This window comes from Silurus meridionalis, chromosome 10, assembly GCF_014805685.1.
Source record: "Silurus meridionalis isolate SWU-2019-XX chromosome 10, ASM1480568v1, whole genome shotgun sequence".
Lineage (NCBI taxonomy): Eukaryota > Metazoa > Chordata > Actinopteri > Siluriformes > Siluridae > Silurus > Silurus meridionalis.
In genome coordinates, this window is record NC_060893.1 from 7,447,155 (window position 1) to 7,469,850 (window position 22,696).

The 22,696-nt window shown below is 36.7% G+C and overlaps 1 protein-coding gene across 23 annotated transcripts in view; it reads left to right on the forward strand.

Moving 5' to 3' along the window:
• nrcama (neuronal cell adhesion molecule a) overlaps positions 1-18,727 on the forward strand; it is an 84,980-nt gene extending 66,253 nt beyond the window's left edge. For 7 of the 23 annotated variants that reach the window (XM_046859139.1, XM_046859145.1, XM_046859141.1 and 4 more), the window contains 18 exons: positions 845-1,011; positions 1,753-1,900; positions 2,553-2,677; positions 2,878-2,907; positions 4,215-4,316; positions 5,516-5,713; positions 6,164-6,234; positions 6,382-6,607; positions 7,155-7,270; positions 8,101-8,317; positions 9,466-9,588; positions 10,237-10,413; positions 11,543-11,608; positions 11,949-12,071; positions 14,330-14,485; positions 15,235-15,366; positions 15,449-15,527; positions 17,758-18,727. In XM_046859139.1, the coding sequence (XP_046715095.1) occupies positions 845-1,011; positions 1,753-1,900; positions 2,553-2,677; positions 2,878-2,907; positions 4,215-4,316; positions 5,516-5,713; positions 6,164-6,234; positions 6,382-6,607; positions 7,155-7,270; positions 8,101-8,317; positions 9,466-9,588; positions 10,237-10,413; positions 11,543-11,608; positions 11,949-12,071; positions 14,330-14,485; positions 15,235-15,366; positions 15,449-15,527; positions 17,758-17,992 (2,491 nt within the window). In that variant the 3' untranslated portion in view covers positions 17,993-18,727. The remainder of the gene's footprint in view (positions 1-844; positions 1,012-1,752; positions 1,901-2,552; positions 2,678-2,877; positions 2,908-4,214; positions 4,317-5,515; positions 5,714-6,163; positions 6,235-6,381; positions 6,608-7,154; positions 7,271-8,100; positions 8,318-9,465; positions 9,589-10,236; positions 10,414-11,542; positions 11,609-11,948; positions 12,072-14,329; positions 14,486-15,234; positions 15,367-15,448; positions 15,528-17,757) is intronic. The other 16 variants (XM_046859142.1, XM_046859146.1, XM_046859149.1 and 13 more) reach the window with 6 other exon arrangements.
• The last annotated feature ends 3,969 nt before the right edge of the window (positions 18,728-22,696 follow it).

A 22,696-nucleotide genomic window follows, 5' to 3' on the forward strand; every position in this document is an offset into this window, starting at 1 on the left:
TCTGCCAACAACTTTAATATTTGCTTGCTGCTATGATGTGCAGAAACCAAATGCACACTGTTATCCTTAAACTGAAAACAGATTATTCCAATATTTTATTAATTGTCAGAAGTTTTCCTTCTTTGTTGTAGTGTGGAATACCAGCTTTCACCTTTCCGCATTAGCTTTCATTCATGTAATGTAACCACCTCATCTTATTATTGGTTATTGTCTTTACCTGTCTGTTCAGTCACAGGTGTCGCCACTGTTGTGTTTAATTCACGTCTTTAAATACACCCCCGTGTTTCCTTTTTGCAACTGCAAACTACTGTGTAAAATTTTGCCCTTTAGCCATATGCATTTTAGGCTTTCTTTTTTTTGTTGTTTTCTAATTGCCCGACCTGTGAATGTTCTTTTTTTACTGATTTGGATTACATTCTGGTTTTGCTTTAGATATTTCTATTAAATAAACTGTTCCTTTTTATGCACTTGCATCAGATAATTGCTGTCCATTATTATTAGGTCCTCTGCTTTGAATTTGAAACGGTTAAATCATTCAAAACTTTCTACATTCTTAGTGTTATTTCTTAAATGTATTTTTAAACTCTGATGTAATAAACAGAGCATTTATCTTAAAATTTAATTGTAAAATGTTTTTTAAATACAATGCATGTTTGTCCTCCAGCTCACAGTAACGAGGCTTCATGATTTTTCTTTCTTATGTCAGAGTTTAAATGGATATTGATTGGTCGGGTATGTTTGGTAGGTAGCATCTTAGGATAACCCTGAATGATGATTGGCTTGCAGACGGAACTTAATAAAAAGATTGTAAATTGATGGCAATGTGGATGTTTTCTCTCCACAGGTTTAAGGACAGCCATTCCAGTGTTTTGACCGGAGACCCATATGTAATCCATGAAAACGGAACTCTTGAGATCTCCGTGGCACAGTCACTAAACAGTGGCAAATACACCTGCATTGCCACAAACTCCCTTGGGAGGTCGGAGAATCACGTATACCTGGAGGTCAAAGGTAAGTGTTGTAGAAATTGAAAAAGCAATAATTGCCGGAAATTTGATATAGTGATAGAGTAGTTATAGGCACATATTGCTAATGCATAACCTTGCTGCCTTACTTGATGCCAATTTCCATGTAAATGTTTAATGCCCTCTAACCTCTTATTAGGCATTGGGCCAAAAGGTTTGGCCCTTAGCTTGCACATTGTCCATTTTCCTAATGAAGGTAAATGATGCTAAGTGCTTTTCCAAAGAGCAAAACAGGAAACTGATATTTTACTGTACATGTCCATTAAGTCTGAAGAACTTTCTCCACTCTCATCGGCTTGCAGACACCACGGCAGCTGAGAGTTTGTAGGTGTAAGACTATGTATATTAAAATGATGTATTTCGGTAAAACTCATATACCCATTTTTGCTCTAAATGAAGATCTTTATATCTATTGTGTGGGTGATTTTACATATTTATGAGCATCCATAATCAAAATGTAACAGAGTTCACAATCCTTCAGGCTCCGTTAGATTCTTATTGATTATAACCTTGACCTCTTACTCTTTGACTTGCATTATTAAGTTGTATAATTACTTTCCTTTCCTAAACGAAATGTTCAAGAGGGAAAAAATCATAGTAATTACTGAATAATTGGATTGTAAGATGAATAACCGAATAATTAGTCGGTACTTAAAAGATTAAACTTTGTCCCCTAATTACTATAAATCTGGTCTTTGCTGACATGTTACTCTGTTCGTGTGCCCAGAACCAACACGGATCCTGATGCAGCCTGATTACAAAGTCGTTCAGACAAACCAAGAGGTATCATTCGAGTGCAAAGTGAAGCATGACCCATCCCTCATTCCCACCATGACCTGGCTTAAAGACAATGGAGAGCTTCCTGATGATGAGAGGTATTTATCTTTAATGATGATTATCATACTAATTGAGCACTCTAAATCATTTATTCATATTTCTGCACTGCAAATTGGCCAGATTTGTTGATTCCTTTTCCACATCTAGGACGATGTGGTATCACTGATATGGTGACAATCCTCAAGAATACACAGTCTTAAAGATTGTGTTTCAATTGTGCTTTACATCAGGTTTTATCACACCACCCTGGTGTTTAATTTACATAAAATACATAAATGCACACACCGTGGTTACACTTTACATAATGTCTGTACATGAACATTATAATCGTGTTTGGTTTGTCTTTTCTTTTTTTTAACAGATGCATACATATTCATTGAGCATGCAGATGATTTTCATTTTAATGTGTTATATTGCCAGTAATGAAAGCATCTCATGGTTCCCTCCTTTAGCATTTAGCAATCTTAATGCTTTGTGATACAAAGTTTAGAGTATTTATTAAAAAAAGCCTATGAGGCTTTTCTCATTCACTCTACGGCAACGTTTATTAGTTTTTACCACACTGTATAATGGGTCGTTACAGCGTGCCTTTTGGGAGTGGGTTAATTAGCGGGTCAAATTAAATCCATGGTATTTTGTCCTGCTAGCTTCCTCTGGATGCCCATGACATTTCATTCTAATTGCTTTCAGATTTGTCGTGGGCTCAGACAGCCTTACCATCCGTGAAGTGACGGAGAACGATGAAGGAACCTACACCTGCGTCATGAATACCACTTTAGACCAAGACTCAGCCAGTGCCCAACTCACTGTTGTCGGTAATGATACGTTATCATCTTCCTAACCCTAACCCTAAAAACACACAAGATAGTACAAAATAAATCTCGCATGCAAAGGATCAATGTTGCAGCACCTGCGTTTAGATGTGATTTATTATTCTAAGCAAAAAAAAGGCCTGAAATTCTTTTGTGTATGCTAATCGCTCACTCCTAACTCACTCCCACTATGCGAATCTCAGAGGCCACACCCACTCCGGCGGTTTTATACGGTAAAAACAGCCACACACCCGTCATTTCACATCCCATACTTCCTTGGGTTGGTGTATGTGTGTGTGGAGGTTGCAGTCAACCATATTGAGCTTTATTTCATAATGTTTGCATAAATGTTTGTGTTTGAAGCTTTATTATGGCCATGCTCCCATTATATACTTATAGTTTCTTTTATTTTATTGTGTCATATATTTTTATATACATATTTATATTTATTTATAATTTTGACACCTCTGTTTTATTTTAATTACTTATGGGGCAGTATATTTTGAGGAAGAAACCCTAAACCATCACCATGAATAAATAAATAAATACATATAAATATATATGAATTATATACAGTGCAACCTCGATACTCGCAGGGGTTACGTTTTATGACCCCTCGCGTATAACAAAAAATCGTGAGGTTTTGACTGTAAACAACAAAAATTGTGAATTGCTTGTCATAAATGTTTCATTTACTACAATAATAATTTTTCAAACATTTTTATATAATTTATTAGTACAAACTAAATGTTACTCCGAACTTTCAAACCACTCGCGCTTTTCGCGAACTATTGCGGTTGCAAGTGACAAGGTCGCGAGTATCGAGGTTCCACTGTACATATTTATATATAATTTATATATATATATTTTTGTATGCTGCTATTTTATTGTGTGTTTTAAATGACTGGACGGCTACACAAAAACTATACTGACAAGTTTAATGTAACTGCTGAAGATGTACTCAGTGCTTCATGTGGGTTAGTTTAGTCACATTACTCATTTTCCGATTTTTTGATCGTAAGTATTAATTAATTTTACAGAAATGGCCTGCTATGTAGTTAATATATAGAATCTGTCAAATTAGTTTTCATATGATTCTCTTGGTGGTGAGTGGTACAACATAACTACTGTATGTTTATGTAGAAAATGATTACACCACCGTAATCCATCAGTAACACTGAATACATCATCAGTATAATATTGTAGTTGTCATTTAAATGTAGCCTTATAGATATTAAAGACACTTAATATAAAGTCATTACTTTGCTTGCAATGTGTAAGTTTTTCATTTATTACTTATGCATGACTTTTTTTGCATGCCTTTCTTTTCTTTTTGCATTTTCAGCACTTGTACATGAATACAAATTTTTACCAATTTGACCAATTTTTAGGATGTTGAATTATGCCTGGACTTACATGCTTGGGCATTAGAGTACCCTACAAGTGTGTAATGCTACATTACTGTAGCATTACAGTCTTGCCCAGAAGTGCTATATTCATCAGCTGCTATATTTAAAATTGGTTCTTTATCCATCTGCAGAACAACCAGACCCTCCTACAGACCTGGAGTTAACAGACCCAGGTTTACGGAGCGTCCAGCTCACCTGGATCCCTGGAGACGAGCACAACAGTCCAATCAAGAGTATGTGCCATTTCCTTTTTAATATTTTCTAGATAAAAATGCTTTTGCATAGTTAAGATTTTTTTATTCATCACACTTCTGTCGTTTGTTATTTAACTTATTAAAAAGACACTTGCGTACAAGTATGATGGCAAAAAAAGTGAGTGACACCATATTTGAACAGTAAATAATCACCCTTATAAACCTATACAAATATCCACCCATAGATTTATAGCTTGTCATATACTATATGTGTTACATAATTCTGAACAACGCACGGGTGTACATGTGCGTGTATCAGCAATTAATAAAATAAATAAATTATATTAAAGTCACATTATTTATTCATTTGGGGAAGCATTTTCATGGGTTTTCAAAAAGAGAGTATGTAACAGAAAAAGAAAAAAGGGGCCAAAACCTGACTGTCTTGCCAGACTTTAGCCACAGAGAAATCCAAAAAAATTTCCAAGAATGCAGTACAAGTTAGGTTTGTCTTTGAGCTAGCCCCGATTCCCAGAGTCTCATCCCACTCATTCGTGTTCAACCTTTTCTGTACAGATCCGGAAGTATCAGTCACACAGACTCGTATGAAAGATATCCCAATTTAATGACAGCGAGAATACATATATCGACCTCTGTGATGACTATGAGACCATTGCGTTACATAAATAAGAAAATAAGGAGAAGGAGTCATACAAAAAAACTATGTAAATTACACCTGAAAGAATAAATGAATAAGTGAGTTGGAATATGACCTAAAAATACATATATTCAATCACAATTACTATTATTAGATAAAAGCAAAAGTATCAAAGTGCTTATAGTTTACAGATTATTAGAATCAGGTTTATTGGTTCCAGCTGTTGATGGCTCTCAAAAGTACTGACATAAATAACACTATACATTTAGCTGAGACTGTACAAGACAAGGAGACAATACGAGGCAATTTAAACAATACAAGTATTAAATAGAACACAATATACAGAGTATATGACAGATCAGTATTGTACATAAAGTGTGAGAGTGCATGGTAGAGCATATAGCAGTATTGTGCAGCACATAATAGAAAGATAAAATAATTACTGAATAAAAGAATGTCACTGTAAATCATTCGCTCATCTTGCTGTTGAAGGAAGAGCATCTGAAAATATGTAAAGGATCAAATCTGTGGTCTTTGGTTTAATATCATTTTTAAAGTATGTCGTCTTTTGTTATTTCAGAGTTCCTCATTCAGTATGAAGATTCACTTCACGACAGTGGTATCTGGCATAACCTGACTGAGGTGCCTGGCACCAAAACCACAGCTCACCTGAAGCTGTCCCCATATGTACACTACAGGTTTAGAGTCATGGCTCTTAATGATCTTGGTTATAGCCAGCCAAGCCAACCTTCCCCCCCATATAAAACAAACCCTGCAGGTAAGTTTTTAGTGGTCTGAACAACAAATTATTGTTTAATAAATGAGCAAGAAGTAAACATATAACGAGAATCTGTCCCAACCATTAATCCTGGTTCCAATCATGGAATCAAGATATGTGTTAGTTTTTTTTTTTTTTTTTTTTTTTTTTTTACATAAAATATTTTAATATCTAATTTTTTTATATCTAATTTTTCCCTCTAAATATTCACTGCAGCAAAAGTAAATTAGTAAATTCTGGCACAGAACTCTAAGACTCTAGCGAGTACATTTGCTTCATTCTTACTCATCTTATGACTAAAAATTTGATATTAATGACATTAAAAGCTCAATATTTTACCATTTTGGGTTTTTAGACTATTTTGTCACTGGGTCTGGTCTGTGCCAGCTTCAAAGACATGTGTTTTAAATATACTGTAATTGACAACTTCTGTGTGTCTTTTTGTTTCAGCTCCTGATGAGAATCCCAGTGAAGTCGAGGCCATGGGCACAGCACATGATAATTTAGTCATATCATGGAAGGTAACAGTAAATGACTTAAATATTTACAAGCTATATAGATTATTGTGACTATGTATTTATAAAACTAAAGAAATTAATGTTGCTTGTGTAAGCATCAACTAAGCTCTAAGCTAAACCAATTGAGGAATGTTAAACCTTCTTTTAAAGCCACTGATGGGACTTCAGTCAAATGGTCCTGGCTTGAAGTACATAGTCATGTGGAGACAAAAGGACCTGGACAGCAAGTGGTCCTCTGTCACCGTGGCCAACGTATCAAAGTTTGTGGTGTCTGGGACTCAAACTTTCATGCCATATGAGGTGAAAGTTCAAGCAATGAATGAATACGGCCATGGACCAAAACCAGGAGTCGTCACTGGTTACTCAGGAGAGGATTGTAAGTAACAAATGTTTTGTATGTGAGATACACGTTTGTGTATTTGCAGTCGGTTTGAAGGCCATAATAGTAATCCTTTGTTTACATTAACAAACTGACTTGCAACCATTCCATTTCAGGAAACGTATGCAGCACAGAGCAACAATTTCCTTAGACTATTAACCAGTTTATCAATTGCTCACAATTTTAGTTTCCATCTGCAGTTAGTTCTCGTTTAATTCTTGATATGCAAAAATGTAAGAAAATCATGTTCTTATCTCATTTTGACGTATAAAACCGAAGTAAATTGCAAAGTATAATAAGCGTGAAAGGAAGTACAGAGATTAGTAATGCATCTGAAGAAGAGAACATAGATAATATTTACCTTGATTTGTTAACCAAAAAATTACAAATTCAAATGCTGGACAGTATTTATATGAATATAAATGGGAACAGTTGCATGACGGGTGACTTGTTGCTTGCCAATGTGAACGTGAGGTAGATCTAGTTCTATGTAGTAATAACATTTTAGTCTTTTTATTCATATTTTTCGGGGTTTATCTCACAGTTCCAGCAGCAGCTCCAAAAAATGTGCGTGTTCAGGTGCAGAACAGCACTCTGGCAGAAGTGCACTGGGATCCAGTGCCACCAGAATCAGTACGTGGAAGACTGCAAGGCTATAGGGTATGTTTTTTTATTGATTGTTAATACATTTAGTGAAATCTGATGTCAATTAAATTATCTATGTCTATAGAGATAGATTACCGCTGCGACCCGGGTTCGATTCCCGGTCAGGGAACCATCCCCAGCCACTCTCAGTGCCGGTCCCAAGCCCGGATAAATTGGGGAGGGTTGCGTTAGGAAGGGCATCCAGTGTAAAACATGTGCCAAATCAAAAAAAACATGCGGAGGATCCGCTGTGGCGACCCCTAACGGGAGAAGCCGAAAGAAAGTTTATAGAGATAGATTACAAATTTTCCCTCTTGTGTTTTAAAAATGAATAGAGTTTTCTTTGAGAAGGCTCTGCTTATTTTATATACATATGTGCAGTTGTAAAGACTATAAACTAATAATGAATAATGCAATTCATAATGTCCACTAAGGATTTGTAGAATTTATTCAGAAAGATCTGTGACCAAAAAGAAATATTGAAGCACATTTAAATCCCAGTGTTTTATATTCAATAATTATTATTTATTTATTTTTATACAAAAGGCAGCACATCATTACTTTAGCTTGCAGTCTTTGTAGTGCTCCCATTTCATATTCTCTTTGCAATGGGAAATAAATAGGATTGTCTCAATATGTGGAATTATTAATGTGAATCTATTCCTTTGAGACCGGCTGGCATCCATAACCACATTGTAGTCTAGACTCCAGTATGATCTGCACAGAAAAATGCTTTACCGGCGAATGTTTTTCCCAAATTTCAAGCCATGATGTTCACTTGTAGTCGGTGTGGTCGCAGCTGTGCTGACAAAAATATTTAACACGTGGCCCATTCTTCACCACAGGTGTATTATTGGAAAGAAAGAAGCCTGCACAAGCACAATACCCATGTTCACACTCATCACACAGAGCAGCAAACACTGACCTTCAGCGAGAACAGGAACCACTGCAAGCTTCCCGCTCTGCAGCCTTACAGCGTCTACACACTCCACATTAAAGTTTTTAACGGTCGGGGAGAAGGGCCTGCCAGTGAGAACCAACAGTTCGAAACTCCAGAGGGAGGTAAGAATACCAATTATGTATTTTTGAAACATTTTTGATGGTTTTGTACAAAAACAGGTCAACTGATTAAATGAAAACAAAACAACGAGTAATAAATTAGGAACGTCTTCAGTCTTAAAATTGCTAATTATCAAAGCACTTTGCGTAAAATTTGTTAAAAGCATCGGGAATAAAATCCCTGTTTGTGACACCACAGAAACTAATGTCAGACACATTCTGGACATTGTGGTAGCAATAGGAAATGAATGAGATCACCTTTTTTTTGCAGATTAAACACAATGCTACCTCAAGACAGCTAAATAATTAGACTTGGTATAAAAATTTAGTTTTATTGTTATCAGTAATGCACATTAAATATTTTCTTTGGAAGCAACGAGGATGGTACATTGCACATAGAAAATAGAATCTACAGTGCCTTCACTGTAGCTTTGAATGCAGAAAAAGTAGAGAATGTGCAACCTAAATTCACGCAGCCACAGTTACATTTAGACATCACTTTACTTATCCCTGTTTTTCATATTTGAACTGATTAGTTAAACAAGTAAAAAAGATTTTCTGCACTAAAGAAATGCAGTTGTGTTTTACGATCTTAAGCATTGGTACCGGGCCGAACAGAAAAAAATACATAACTTATCTGATTCTGATGTTTTATTTTGGAAAACTACCGGATTCTCTCCACCATATCTGTCTATGACTCACTTTTGATGCATGCCAAGATGCCTCGGTCACATGTCTTACCTCCATCCGCTACCTTCTTAAAGGGGCTGCTCCGGCCACTAACACATAATACATTACCTCTAAATTGAAACCCCCAAGCTAGCAAAATGAACAAAAAACAACACAGTGTATTCACGTTTATTATTATATTTAGAAAATACCAGATTTTATGCCGGTCGTATAATTTTTTTGTTGTTGTTGTATTTATCCGCCACTCCTTAAAGGCAGGTCCGTGAAAAAAATATTGTCTGACATTAAACCGGTCCGTGGCGCAAAAAAGTTTGGGGACCGCTGATCTAAAGCACCGTTTGTTGTTAGGACATCTTGCACGAGTGCAACATCATGAGTGCTGAATAGATTAAACTGTTTTGTAACCAAATAACCATTTATTTAGATGTATTTATGGAACCTGCTTGAATTTTCTGTCCCAGTTCCTAGTAGACCAGCGTTCCTCAAGGTCATTAACAGTAATCTAGACTCCCTGACTCTGGAGTGGGGTCCGCCCCGTGAGAGAAATGGACGTCTCCAAGGATACACCCTTAAATATCAGTCAGGTGAGTGTCCAAGTAATTAATCGCAGTTCTAGTTCATTGTGTCACAATGGGTCAGGAGAACTGTGCATGTGAGACTAATGTAGATCCTTATGCACTGATTTAGCAGGAAGTTATTTGGTATTATAAGTAGCCACATCTTTTGACATGATGATTATTCTTGAATATAAAATGTTGTGTGTGCAAATATATATATATATATATATATATATATATATAAAATAATTTTTTTTTTTTTCTGTTATTGATGGAATCTCTTTTAGGTTGTACTACAAATGTAAAACGGATTATAATGGGAAGTTTAGCAATACTTGCCTTGAAATTTTCTATTTTTAATTTAGGGATTGGTTAAGGCCAGTTGCTAACAATGTATTTTTGTGTGTTTTATGATGTCATGATATAGGTCTTAAATTTTATTCCTAATGGTCTTTGAAGGGTCTTTAGGAGTTTAGAATTTGACTTTGAAACCCTGTATGTGTGTGTGTGTGTGTGTGTGTGTGTGTGTGTGTGTGTGTGTATATATATATATATATATATATATATATATATATATATATATATATATATATATATATATATATTTATTTATTTATTAATATTTGTGTGTTTAACCTAAAATCTTTCCTTTCCTTGCCAATCCCACCCCTCTAGTTAATGACACCAATGAGCTTGGCCAGTTGGAGGAATTAATTGTGCCTGCCAATGAGACGAGCATCACTCTGCACGATCTTAAGTACAGCACACGCTACAAGTTTTATTTCAGTGCCCAAACACGTACTGGATCAGGTCCAATCCTTACTGAGGAGTTTGCAACATTAATGGATGCTGGTAAGTTACATTTACTATTGCATTGATGAGTATGATCAACCTGTTGCATGTGCTTTGCAAAGAAATCCTTTAAACCAGTTATGAATAAGAATTATATCGTAATTTTGTGAATGCAGTTGTCTGTTTTAAGTTAAAGCAGTTAAGTCATAGTTTGTGCCAAATTATGGTTGTATTAATATAAACAGTACAAATTCTCTACACTCTTTTAGGTCAAACTGACTGTCATTTGTTTGTTTAATGAGTTTCTGTTTGCTGGCAGCATAGATTCTATCACTTTTGCATGTGTTGTCAAAGACAAACAAACCTGTGTTTGATTAAGGAATAAAGAATTACCAATTCAGTCTTATTCACCTTGGTTGCCTGAATGTTATCCTACCCTTATGTTTTCCCTGCACACCAATCCCACTGCAGGTTTTTATCCCCGCTGTCTGCCCTGGGATTTAGTTCTGCATCTAGCACATTCCCTCAGTGTGTAAATCTGAAGAGGAATACTGAATAATCAGCCGACAGAAGCCTGAATTTCACTATATACTTCTAAAATTCAACACAAGCATCATTTCAACCCAACAAGACTATGGCCAGCTGTATTCTTGTCTATCCTGGCCACATTACATACATATTCTTTTCAGTTGCTCAGCACTTAGATGTTTAAAAAATATGATGGTGGTGGTAGTGTTGTGTGTTTTTTTTTAGTGATAAAGTTGTAAAGCAGATCCCTGTTTCAGCCCTAGCTGTATAGTACATGGATTGAACTGTTCAGGGAGTTGGTGTTGTTCTCTGAGCAGGTGCATGTTTTCATAGAGCCCTTATTTCACTATTTTATATCTTTTACGTATTTGTGAAATAAGCAAACTTACTTTCTTTCCAACTTCCTTGCAAATGATCTCCTCTACCTCCTACCCTGCCTAATGCTTAGTCTTGCCAGCTTATTTGGCATGCATGTGGTCCCTGGCCTTATCTTGCCTCTGCTTTGACTGTAAACTGTTTGCTCTATATCTCTGCGTGTGTGTTTTCATGTGTGTGTGTGTGTGTGTGTGTGTGTGTGTGTGTGTGTGTGTGTGTGTGTGTACATGTGTACGTGTGTACGTGTGTGGGTGTGGTGTTTTATACCCTTTTACATTTCTTCTAGGGATTCCAGCTTCTCCCCAACCAGTCTTCCCAACCTCCCAGTCTCTACACCCCCCTCTTCACAAGGGTATATTTGATATAGAGGCACCTCTAGCTGCTAACACATCTAACCTAAACCCTGGGGCATGTGACCTTACTGACATTCATTTTTCTTACTAAGTTTGTTTGAAAAACAAGTTGTAATTTTTTTGAGGTACAGCAGCATTGGAATGATAACTTCCAGTTATGTGCGTTCACGTAAAAACCTCTTTAGAGCGCAAAGCTCCAAGTCAGTGCTTATCACTTTGACTCTGAAGCGAGTAATGTATGCAAGCTTTAAAGTGACTAAATAATTACAGCTAATCAGAGGTTCCTGTTTATAGTCCCTGCAGAGGGACCTCACTCTTTTCTCTTTCCTGTGTGCCTAGCTCGTCCTGCGCCTCCAGTGTTTGGGAACGTTAGCTCATCTGTGGGCGAGGATGGAGCGCTAATCAGTTGGGAGTACTGGGGACCAGAAAAACACGTTTATGTTGAATATATTGTAGTGAACAGTAAGACATGTTTCTGACTTTAAATGCTATAGAATCAGAAAGTAGGTTGGCAGGGACTCCTGGGCAGAATGTAGATGTTCTATTCTATTCTATTCTATTCTATTCTATTCTATTCTATTCTATTCTATTCTTTATTTCCTTTCTGCAGTTTCCTATTTTTGTAATACAAACCCGATTCCAAAAAAGTTGGGACACTGTACAAATTGTGAATTAAAACATAACGCATTGATGTGGAAGTTTCAAATTTCAATATTTTATTCAGAATACAACATAGATGACATATCAAATGTTTAAACTGAGAAAATGTATAATTTTAAGGGAAAAATATGTTTTTTCTAATTTCATGGCATCAACACATCTCAAAAAAGTTGGAACAAGGCCATGTTTACCACTGTGTGGCATCCCCTCTTCTTTTTATAACAGTCTGCAAACATCTGGGGACTGAGGAGACAAGATGCTCAAGTTTAGGAATAGGAATGTTGTCCCATTCTTGTCTAATACGGGCTTCTAGTTGCTCAACTGTCTTAGGTTTTCTTTGTCGCATCTTCCTCTTTATGATGCACCAAATGTTTTCTATGGGTGAAAGATCTGGACTGCAGGCTGCCCATTTCAGTACCCGGATCCTTCTTCTACACAGCTATTATGTTGTAATTGATGCAGTATGTGGTCTGGCATTGTCATGTTGGAAAATGCAAGGTCTTCCCTGAAAGAGATGACGTCTGGATGGGAGCATATGTTGTTCTCGAACTTGGATATACCTTTCAGCATTGATGGTGCCTTTCCAGATGTGTAAGCTGCCCATGCCACACACACTCATGCAACCCCATGTCATCAGAGATGCAGGCTTCTGAACTGAGCACTGATAACAACTTGGGTTGTCCTTATCCTCTTTAGTCCGGATGACATGGCGTCCCAGTTTTCCAAAAAGAACTTTAAATCTTGATTTGTCTGACCACAGAACAGTTTTCCACTGTTAACAGCCCATGTTGTGATTTCCATTACAGTAGCATTTCTGTATGTGATGCAGTGCCGACTAAGGGCCTGAAGACCCTTACGCACAGAGATTGTTCCAGATTTTCTGAATCTTTGGATGATATTATGCACTGTAGATGATGATAACTTCAATCTCTTTGCAATTTTTCTCTGAGAAACTCCTTTCTGATATTGCCCCACTATTTTTCGCCGTAGCATTGGGGGAATTGGTGATCCTCTGCCCATCTTGACTTCTGAGAGACACTGCCACACTGAGAGGCTCTTTTTATACCTAATCATGTTCCCAACTGACCTAATAAGTTGCAAATTGGTCCTCCAGCTCTCATGAAATCCAAAATGAGCCAATATTTGGCATGACATTTCAAAATGTCTCACTTTCAACATTTGATATTCTATTTTAAATAAAATATACGTTTATGAGATTTGTAAATTATTGCATTTTTTTTTTATTCACAATTTGTACAGTGTCCCAACTTTTTTGGAATCGGGTTTGTATATCTTTTGTAAGTCTTTAAAAAAAAAATTTTTCTCTTTTCTTCTTGTTCTATTTTTTACCATTCTCATCTGCTTTATTTCATTATTTTGTATTTATTCTGATTTATTCTATTCTCATCTATTTTCTGCTTTTTACTTGTATTGTATTTAGTTTGGATTTATTTCATTTTGTCCTCTTTGCATCTGCTTTATTCTATTCTAATCTATTCTGTCTCGTTTTTTGTTCTTTTTCTCTTCTTTTCTACAGTATTGTACACTAGCTTGATCCTAGTTGTAAAAGCTGTAAAGACATACATCTAAGAAAGATGTAACAGCTGAATTATTTTACTTTTATCCTGTAGTTAGAATGTCCTGTAGATAATATATTTTAAGGGGAAAAAAGAAAAAAGAAAAAAATACATACATACATACATACATACACTCATTTATTGGATTCTGTAACTTTTTAACATTAACTTATCTTGATGCAAAAACAGATTAATACAACATTCTATGTTCATTTTCATTTTCATTTTATAATATCAGTTAGCTAACTTTCTAGCTAGCTTAATTATACTTAGCTAGCTTCCAATAAGTTAAATCCACTCCATACTAATGTACAAACATTGTCATTGATATTTCATCCAGTTGAATAAACTATGCCATGTCTGACTGATCGACAGAAGTAGAGATTGTAGTAAACTCACCCACTGCATGACACATGTAGAATGTAGTTCTTCGCAACACTACAGTGTGGGTTTGATATGTCCCTCTCACTGGAACTCCCTCAGGCGATGAAGACTGGCAAAAAGAGATGGTAAATGGATCACAGTCCCATGTGCTTAAGGGTTTAAAGGAAGGGCTGGCATACAAAGTGCGTGTGGTTGCGCAAAGCCACACCGACCAAACAGTCCACCGTTCTGAGGAGCTGGTGGTTACGGTACCAGGTGAGGCCCCTATTTGGCCTTAACCCCATGACTTCATTGAAATATAGTTGATTGGTTGCTGACCTGCATGGGTTTTTCATCGTGCCTCACATTTATGATTCATATGAAGTATCGATAGTTCTGTAGCATGGTCAGTTGTTTACAGGGCATGTAATAAAAAAAAAACAGCAATGTATGTTTATTCATCAAATGAGCTGTGTTTTCTCCCCTGCATGATTTGCTGTCTACATTATTATAATGTTTTAAACATGTCCCTGACTTGTGTGTGACTTGTCTGTAGTCCTTGTTGCATTCCATTTGACATTCTTTTGGTGTCATAATGTCTGATTTGAAATCCATTATAAAATGCATACCGTTTAGTTTTTTTCATTACATATATCAGTAATTATGCTACGTTCACGCATGCAGCTATTTCATCTGAACTATGAATTACATTTTGCAGTGTGCGATGCAACTAGCATTTCACAAATCAGGAGACAGATCACGTGCGCTCTACTGCCTTTACAGACATTGGCGGTCGCTTTTTTTTCTTAGCTGAACACAGCCACATCTAGTCCGCTCATTTGAACAGTCAAAAATGAACTGGCTGGCCACTGTATGTGTGAACGTGGCAGATTTCCTTGTGTTTTCCCTTTTTTTCCTCCCACAACCAATTGACGACAATAGAGGATCAGCAAATTCAATATCTATGTGTTACTTATTGCAATGTTTTGTGGCTAACTGTCAACGCTTTATGTTCAACTTCCCAGCTGTGGCCAGTAGGCAGGTGGATATCGCTACCCAGGGCTGGTTTATTGGCCTCATGTGTGCCATTGCCCTGCTTATCCTGGTCCTCCTTATTGCCTGCTTTATCAGGAGGAACAAAGGGGGCAAATACCCAGGTGAGACAGAGTCACCAGAAATCACTTTTAATACCATATTCCTGCCTGTAGGAGTGTACTAACATGGTACTTGTTTTGCTAGTGAAAGAGAAGGAGGATGCACACACTGACCCTGAGGTCCAGCCAATGAAGGATGATGATATTATTTTTGGAGAGTACAGGTGAGAGAACAGTGAGAAGGCCTCTGAGGAGTCTTTTCCTTATTCCTATATCTTCACAGCCCTCTGGAGAAAGTCTTTTCCCCACAACAACTATTGAACTATTACTCCTGCTTCACCAACACAGGACACGGGACTACAACTAGCAGGAAGGCTTTATGTGTGGAGTTAAAGCTCAGCTTTTGCTCTGTTTTATTTCTGTGGTAATGGTTTCCTATACACGCTGTATTTGATGGTATAACACTCAATATTCAGGACATTAGATCAGGTACTCTCATTTACGTCTTTTAAGCTTCACTTTATCTATGTCGAAGCAGGATACTGTTAAAATGTGTTTTTTTTTTATTATTAGTTCTAGTCAGAGCTTTATTTGCCTCTTAGGTTTGAATTAGTTCAAATCATTTGGTTGAATAATTATGCAAGCACATTTGTAATATGAAATATAAATATTTTAGGATGCATATCGCACAGAGACATTTCTTCTATTAGTACTGAAAGCAATCCTCATGTGATGCTAGCTATCAAAATCAATTGTTAGCTGCTCAAGTCACATATAAGCTATAAGATTCAAGCACTTTACTTTATGAATATTGCAACTTTCTTTTGTACTTCATTTATTTTTGCTTTTAAATTTTTTTATTTGATACCTAATTCCTGAAAGCTTAACTATATACACAATATTAAATAATTATCTATTTTACTCTATGCATGGCTGTTCATAAAATTGCATTTAAAGAGCATTATGAATTGATGAAGTGACTTGCCAAATCCCCAGGATGTGACAGTATATAGCATGCAGAATTAGTTAGCCTTAGATTTTTGCTAATTTAAGCCTGTTGAGCTTGGAATATTAATGATGTGAGGGTTTTTCTTTTTTTAAATGAGACTGTGAAGCATTCCTCCTATCTCATGCTGCTTGTGGTTACGCTGTAGCTTGCTAATTTCCTGCAATCAAGATTATGCCACTACGGCAAAACGCTTTATTTTCAAGCTCTGGTCTAACAATACAATGATTTATCAGCAGTATGGAGACTCTGTTAATATTTGCTCCAATAATTAGCATTCTGCCTTGATTCCGTGTTTGTCAGTATGGGGGAAAGGTAAGAAAGATAGTGTGATACTTTCATGTGCAGAGCTGATTGAGCTTATAACTGCCACTGGGAGAAAAGAAAAACCCTTTCTGTGCCATTTTCAGATTACATTTTACTGATGCTTCCCAACCATGAAGCTAAATGCTATCATACACTACAGTGCCTGTAGCTGGGTTCAGATGAACTAACAGTAAATGCAAATATTTTCACTACTGCCATACAAACTCAGTAATCCTATAATTCAGATTATTTCATGTTTATGATAGCATTCTTCCGCTTTCTTATGACGAAGGGATAAAATTAAATGTATGTCTAATACATGAATTATCATCACTTTTTTTTATTTAATGGAAATGATTTGTCATGTTTTTCCCCCAGTTATTTATTTATTTTTTTGTTGCTATTTTGAATATGATGTTTGGTTAGCGAATGGTTACACTGGCTGTGGATAGTCTAATGCATTATTTGCTGAGAACGGTATCGTTCCGTATATTTCAAATTACAGCCGACGTCAGTGTTAGTATATACAGATCTAAGGCATTTATTCCTCAGCATGCTCTGTAAATATCACTGAATGCAAAGCTAGTTTTTAGTAATATATATAAAAAAATGTGTTATTGGTTATGTAGATTTAAATGATTAATGATGGATTAGTATGTGGTATCAGGTGTCAATTTTACTGAATTACAGTATTAAGGTCTCAAGTAATATAAGTCAGTGACATTGTAGGATGTTATAGTATTCCTTTTTCAGTTGCTTTTTAGCTAAGTTTGTCTTTTTTTTGTTTTTTTGGAATGACATACAATATTCGTGCCTGTTCTTCTGTAATCAGTTTTGCTTTAAATCAGTCGCTGTGTGTATTGAAATCTTATTTTTTAGCACCTCAGAGTGAAATACATACAAATTTGAATGCGTGTACCAGAACGTACATTGATCAGACGAATATTTGTGTATAACTCTAAAGGAACTAGTCCCAGAGTTTGTCCTACGATGACACTATGTGTGGAATGTCTTGTATTTCTTATACCCAGCATGTTGTTTACATCAGTGTTCCATCTTTTTTGTCATGAAGAGCCAAGCTAATGTCTGTGTGACATCTCTCATTATTCCACCTGTAACACCTGCATGTTATTTTCTCCTAGTGACAATGAGGACCATAAACCGTTAAAAGGGAGCCGCACGCCGTCCAGTGGCACCGTAAAGCGAGACGAAAGTGACGACAGTTTAGTTGACTACGGGGAAGGTGGAGATGTACAGTTCAACGAGGACGGCTCTTTTATTGGCCAGTATAGTGGAAAGACAGAAAGGGACACCGTGCAGGGTCACGAGAGCTCAGAGGCCCCCTCACCTGTAAATGCTATGAACTCTTTTGTTTAAACCCAGGGGAAAGTAGGACTTCCTGAATGCAGATTGTCGGCATGATTACAGCTCCAATTAGTTGCCTGTTTACATGAAAGTGAAGGAATAATTAGGGAGTTTATTAAGTATTTTTTTTTTTATTATTAAAAAAAAAGAGGATTAAATCAATTTGTCTGGAGAGATACATGTCGAGCAGGGTGACTCTCACAGAATCCACCTGGCATGATGATTGGAACGTAGATGTGGCAATGTTACAACGTCATCACTGTTGCATTTCATTATTGAGACTGATTTGGGTTACACAAGTGAATTTCTTTTCTTTGTAGCTAACATTAAGTGACCTTTCTGGTTACTTCTAAAACTCAGTAAGTCAGTGCTGCATGCATAATATGCTACTATTACTCATAACATACGGTTGCAACTAAAGAGACCTACAGTATATGAAAGAAGTAGCTAATTTATGAGGATAATGTGGTGCTTCTTGGGTATGCCTTGATTATGATTTGAGTATTATATGAGAATTGTACAGACATGAACCAGTGGAGACACTGGATTTAAGGCACTGCTATAAGATTATTTGATCAAATGTATACTTATTATGAATCCGTGTCTTTGTTTCGCAAGGCTGAAAGTGTGTGTAAATAGATGTAGAAAGAAAAAAAAGACTTTTATCCTGTATAATAGAGGGAATTTGTGCAGAAACCTGATTTGAAAGAATAGAACAGCTATTTAAAATAAAACACTGATATATTCCACAGGTGCCATTGTCCCAACACTTTTAAGTTTAATTTGGTTCTATTTTTTTTCCCCCTCACGCCTGAGACATTCATGTTACATCTCAACCATATGAGATCCCACCGTCACTCTGTTGACCTGCATGCGAACCCTTGTGGTTCCCATGGCAACTAAAACCATAACGACTCGACTCAAAACTGCTTTTTTTTTTCTTTCATTTTTATATGCAGTTTCTTCTGTTTGGTAGAATCAGAGCAGTTCCATGCATGTGGCTTTTTCATAACCCAAACTGTATATGGATGTAATAATGGGTGCTGGGTGGCCTTTACAGCATAGTGCCTTTATTCAGAAATGAGCCTCTGGGTCAATTTACCGGACTAATGCATAATAATGGGTAGGCTTTTAGGTGTGGAGAATGAACAAGAAGCTGTTTATATGAATTCGAATCGATGTTTGTGAGGTACCAGAAAGAGGACATGGTTCTCTCCAGTATAATCTGAGCAACACGATAAACACTGTAGGATTTGCTCTTTGCCTCATTCAGTTTCATTACACTGGTTTGGTGTGTAGCACTCAGTGTTTGTGCTTGTGTGTGTGAGTGTGTGTGTGTGTGATTGTGTCTTGTAGGTGGGTAGGTCAGGAGGTGGGGTGTGCACGTGTGTTTGTACTGTGTGTAAAAACAATGCATTCATATTACTTTGTTATATTTCACTTGTCCATTGTTCAGCGTTAAGACCCTCTCCAGTTGGACGGCTTGTCACGAAATTTGGTTTCAGATAACTTGCATCAAGTTTTAGTTTTAGATGTATGTTTTTGTTTTTTTTGTTTTTATGTAGATATATCGTTGAATTTGTAAATAATAAATCTTAAATGGGAAAAATCAAGTACAAATCAAGTCATTGGAGCACTACAGAAATCTGGGGCATGGAGGCTTGGCGAGTGTGTTGTATATTCTGCATTATCTTCCTCTTTCGCTGTGATCACTGTACATTTTTAACACACACAAAATAAAGTGAGGTGTGTCTTTTTACTTATTCAGAAGTGAAAAGCTTTCAATCCAGCAAACTGAATCGCACTGCACATTCCAAGCACAAGTGTAATTTTATGCAAGTGGTGATTCGTCATATTATTGAAATGTTTTTTTTTTTTTACAATTATTATTATTCTAATTATTATTATGTATGTCATTATTCATCACAATCATCTCCATTTCCGATTTCACACAAACATTTTAGTTTTAGAACTTCACTAACAATTTTACGTGTCTTTTTTTTTATTTAAGTTTCCCCACTTCAGAGTCCATGAATGAAATTTCAACAACTCTAAATGTAATGAATGAATAAATATTACTATATTACTTTTTTTGTCATCTTGTCTTTATTTTGTTGCGTACGTACAATGAACAAATACGATTTCTGAATTAATATTGCTGTAGTATGTATAGTTTTGTTCTTAATTTTTAATAATTAAGAATAATATTCAATTGTGTGCAGTGACGTGAATATTTAAGGTCATTTGAGACGCCTGTGTTTTAGGGAGACACAGCTTTATTTTTCTGTAATAATTGTCTAATATTAGTCAGAGGTGAAACTGACCTCCCTACAGAAAGCATCCGTGTGTGTGTGTGTGTGTGTGTGTGTGTGTGTGTGTGTGTGTGTGTGTGTGTTCAATCTTTCCACTTTCACCTGCTGTTAAACTCTGAGCTATTTTGAGCAGTAGGTAATTTTTTTGGGAAGATACAAACCCAAAAACTTGACCGTATTAACATTATAACACACGTTTGCGATTAGGTCAACAACAAAGGAAAGTCAAAGGTCAAGTATGTAGCCAGTGAACCTTGAATATGTGTTTATTTTTGTTATTGTTGCATTTTCGCAGTAATTGAAGCTGAGAGAGCAAGCCTTGGGCCATCTGTCATGTGTTTACAGATCGACTGTGTCAGGAAGCACAGACGTCTGGTGGGTGGCTTTTGGACGCTCTTTAACTGCTTGGCATGCGCTCTATGCCTTCTGTTCCTAAACATGAATAAATGGATCATGGATTAATATATGGATTTGGGATTTCGGAATGCATTTTCTGGGAGGCGGATCACAGCTAACCTGAGCTTTTGCTTAGAAAGCAATGGACATGTTGAGGGATTGAACTTGCTTATTGCAAGCTTTGATCGCTCCAAAATGTGGGCAAACTGCAAAAGAGCTGAAGTTTGTGCTTTTTATTGAGTGATTATTTGATTATCTTAAGCATGTACAACATCTCATATCTTTGGAGCGGGAACAATACCCAAGAGGAAAATCTGCATAGTCCTGTAACTATGCAAAGAAAGAAAATTATATTCAGATTGCATTTGCTAATCTCGGGTACTAGCTACACATTATAATACATAACTATAAATGACAACTGCCCATTAAATAATTATAACAAAGACTGCAGATATAAATACTAAAGCTTTCGTTATACAGAACTGCATATAAAGAAGCATGTGACTAGGACTCTGTGGAGCCACATTCTCTAATGCCATCTAGTGTGGGGGTGAGAAAATAAGCAATAAGGTTTAATGTGTGTATCTCGACAGGGATATTATTCATATCTGATGTCTGTCATTTCTTTGTAGTGACCCTCCCCCCAAAAAGCATCTAAAGCATGATAAAATTGAATCAAATAATTAATTGATCTATTTGCCCAACCAAATTTACAACACTCATATTTCCATACTACCCAACGTGTTAAATATACTCAACTAATATGCATAAAAAATGTCATATTTTGTCAACATTAGCATTTTAGTAAATATTGCATACGCGTTAAGTATGGAAATTTTCAGAAGGCCACATTGTTGCTGCTTCATTACAATAATTGTCTCATTGTGTTTAATTATGCTTATACGCAATCGAGTTTCCATTCATCACCACAGCCGAAAGCACATGCTAATCTTATTTGAAATGCTATTGCAATAGAACAGCACGGCTTTCTCGGCTGTGTTTCCTCTGCGGAGCCTCTGCTCACACTGCTGTGTCTTAGCAACATCAAATCGGAGGTCAGCTCTTATGCCAGCCAATCATTCCACATGCGAACTGCAAAGCCCCAGTATGTTCTCCTTTCGAGCAACAACTTCTTATCCTTACAAACTGAGTAATTTTATAATAAAATCACATTGTACCATGGTTGATTTGTCATCATGCCCTCATCAGCTCACCCCTCTTCAAACCCACTTCGTAGACATGAGCCCAATTACCCATGTCATCTCTCCTGGGGTTGGGTATGTTCCTAAAAATGTGTGTATGCAACCTGCACCTTTAAACAGATGTTTAAAATCCGGTAGATTATGATGAAGCCAGGAAGCACAAAGGATACATAAATATTCCAAAGAGTGTTTCTGAGCCTGTTTGTTAGGAGTGTGAATCTTTTCTTTTGTATCCTTATGCAAATTTGGCCTTTTCCTAGAGTGGCTGTGAAAGATGAATCTCATAATTGTTTATGATTGCTCACTGACGCTTCCATATGGAAGACAAATGGCGGTGGTCACATCTGCCGAAAAAGCCCGTCATTTTGGTCTATTAGGAAATTCTGTGTCCTCAGATGAATTTGAATTTTGCTACAATGGAGTAGAAGCCGATTTGTCCCACATGCTGGGCTGACCCGCTGTCACTAATCACACTGGCTGATAGACGAGCAGTCTCTATATTTATTGCTATTGTGCTGGAGCTGGAAAAACGTGCTTCTGACACTTCGACAAGGACAGGAGAGAGGTGATGCATTCACTGTGTCTTCTAATTCCTCAAACCCTCCTCTGGGGGTCTGCACCTGTAGGTGGGTGATCCACAGCGTGAGCACTTTGTTCTAATGATCTGACGCTAATGTCTGCCCTGCTTCTTTGCTTTTTCCATCTCTCCAGCTTTCCATCCCCCACTCCTTCTCTACCCCCTCAGCCTGCAATGACAGGGCTGGGATTACTGCTCCCAAATCATGTCCCCATGGGATTTGGGGACA